General features: G+C 44.5%; 1 protein-coding gene across 3 annotated transcripts in view; it reads left to right on the top strand.

Annotated features, from left to right (window-relative positions):
• The window catches only part of LOC108243293 (glucocorticoid-induced transcript 1 protein), a 30,981-nt gene that overhangs the window by 18,456 nt on the left and 10,266 nt on the right, over positions 1-2,259 (top strand). For 2 of the 3 annotated variants that reach the window (XM_017428628.3, XM_017428630.3), the window contains exon 5: positions 1,217-1,342. In XM_017428628.3, the coding sequence (XP_017284117.1) occupies positions 1,217-1,342 (126 nt within the window). The remainder of the gene's footprint in view (positions 1-1,216; positions 1,343-2,259) is intronic. The other variant, XM_017428629.3, reaches the window with a different exon arrangement.

Below are 2,259 nucleotides of genomic sequence, written 5' to 3' on the forward strand. Positions count from 1 at the left end.
GCTGAAAGCTAAAAACTGTAAAGCAGCAGCTGAAAGCTAAAAACTGTAAAGCAGCAGCTGAAAGCTAAAAACTGTAAAGCAGCTGCTGAAAGCTAAAAACAGTAAAGCAGCAGCTGAAAGCTAAAAACAGTAAAACAGCAGCTGAAAGTTAAATCTAGTAAAACAGTAGCTAAAAGCTAAAATTAGAAACAGCAGCTAAACTTAGCAGAGCTGTAGCTAAAAGCTAAGAATGAAGCATATATGTTGGTGCAGATTTCAGCTGAAGATTTCTTTGCATTTCTGTAAAAATGTAGACAAAGTTAAATAATTCAAAAAGCATAAAAGGTCCGAGAACCAAACGTCACAGCTGTAATGTCCTGAAGGAGCTGAACTTTCTGATACATGAATGGTTAAAACAGCCGAAACAGCAGAAAGTGAGAGGAGAGCAGCCGCGTGCAGCGTTCGCAGCACAGCCAGGAAGGGAGCTCCGGGGCTGCCTGGACTTGTCATTATCTCCGTCTGCCGTCTGCCGGCTTCACGTGTGGGAGGACATGTATGAAAAGAGCTGCGCTGCCAAGAGTTCGAGATCTGCACCGAAGAACCACACCTTTGTCTGCACAGCGCAGCCGCGGCTGTTAGTCTTACAAAGACTGTCCTGTTTACAAGGCCAGATGTAGCAACACCCATCCACCGAACGGGTTTCATCATCAGGCATGCAACGCTGCTCGTTGCCCCAAACTCGCTTCCTGCAACTTCCAGCTTCGTTCTGTTAATAAATCTTCTCTGCCGTGTAAGATGGGAAATCTTACAATATAATAAAAAGGCAAACAGTGTGTGTCTGTCTGTAAGCAAAATATCTCAAGAACCACTGGAGGAATTTTAATAAGATGCCTGCAACTGATTAGCTTTTGGAATCAGTCCAATTCAAATTGCCACCACAGCTAATCAACATTAGCCAACAGAAATGGCTGTAACTCAGTCAGTTATGCAAACATTGAGCTAATATTTGATGCTTTTTGTTATTTTACTAAAAGGCAGCGAGTAATTTCACCACAAAAATCAACGAAACATTCAAAGATACAGTAAATATTCTATATTTGTAAATTCACCTTTATATTAGGTCCTTTCTGGACCAAATCTAAACAGAAAGGAAGTTTTGTTTTTTTTACCGTCCTGTTGCTGTAAATTTCATTGTGAGCTGTCGTTTTACAACATGGTTGTTATTTTTTTCTTTCAGCAGATTGCTAAGCTGAGGCTGCAGCTGCAGCGCAGCAAACAGGTCACCCGGCAGAGCAAAGACCGGGAGCAGATCTCACTGCAGCTGCCGCAGCCGGCGCCGCACGCTGCTGCAGGCCAACCACAGGTGAGTTCCTCCTGTCAGCGAGCCGCCGCCGCCGTGAAAACATGACGATTTTACCCAGGCTGTAGCGATGTGAGATAAGAAAACTGTTCATCAAGTTAACGTTCTGCACCATGAAACTCAAATATCTGCAAGTTATCATCGAGCAAACCTACGTGATCATATTAAAATGTTACACAATCTGTCCTGCACTAAGCAGGCATCGCTAATCGTCTTCTTTGTGGTCAGTCATGATGAAGGTAGGCAGAAAAACAGGGACGTGTCTGGACATGTCCTTTTCTGTCCCTGTTTGCTGTTCATTCATTAACAGATCCCTCAGAATGGAGCCTCTGCACAGCTGTAAGACAAATAAAACTGCAGTATCACACATATTTTGAAGGCGCTCGTTGCAAACTGTGAACTGAGAAACAACAATTAACCTGAGTCACAGGATGGACCTTCATCAGGCCGGCTGTAGGTAAACAAACATGGCCGAATCAGACAAGCGTAGGATCTGGGAGGAGAAGAAGTGAATCTGCTGCGAAATGAGAAACAATCAGGCATAAATCTCAGGGATCAGGAGGGCGGCGGAGCGCCGTAAAGACGGAGCTCGGCTTTAAAACTCCACCGGTTCTGTTCATTATCTGCATAAATTTATTATTATTTAACAAATCTGAGTTAAATATGTACAGACTTGTCCAAACGGTTGGACGTCTCCTCTGTAGACGTCCCCATTGTTGACCTGCTTTCAGTCACTTCGGCTGTTTTCTGTAGGTCAACAAAGACACGTGGTAGATGGGACACGCTGACAATCCATCCGTCCATTTTCTTTACCCGCTTCTCCTTTACGGGTCGTGGGGACCTGGAAAGAGAATAAACGAGAGGCGGGGGACACCCTGGACAGGTCGCAAGTCCATCGCAGGGATACATGGAGACAAACG

Source organism: Kryptolebias marmoratus, linkage group LG16, assembly GCF_001649575.2.
Source record: "Kryptolebias marmoratus isolate JLee-2015 linkage group LG16, ASM164957v2, whole genome shotgun sequence".
Classification (NCBI taxonomy): Eukaryota; Metazoa; Chordata; class Actinopteri; order Cyprinodontiformes; family Rivulidae; genus Kryptolebias; species Kryptolebias marmoratus.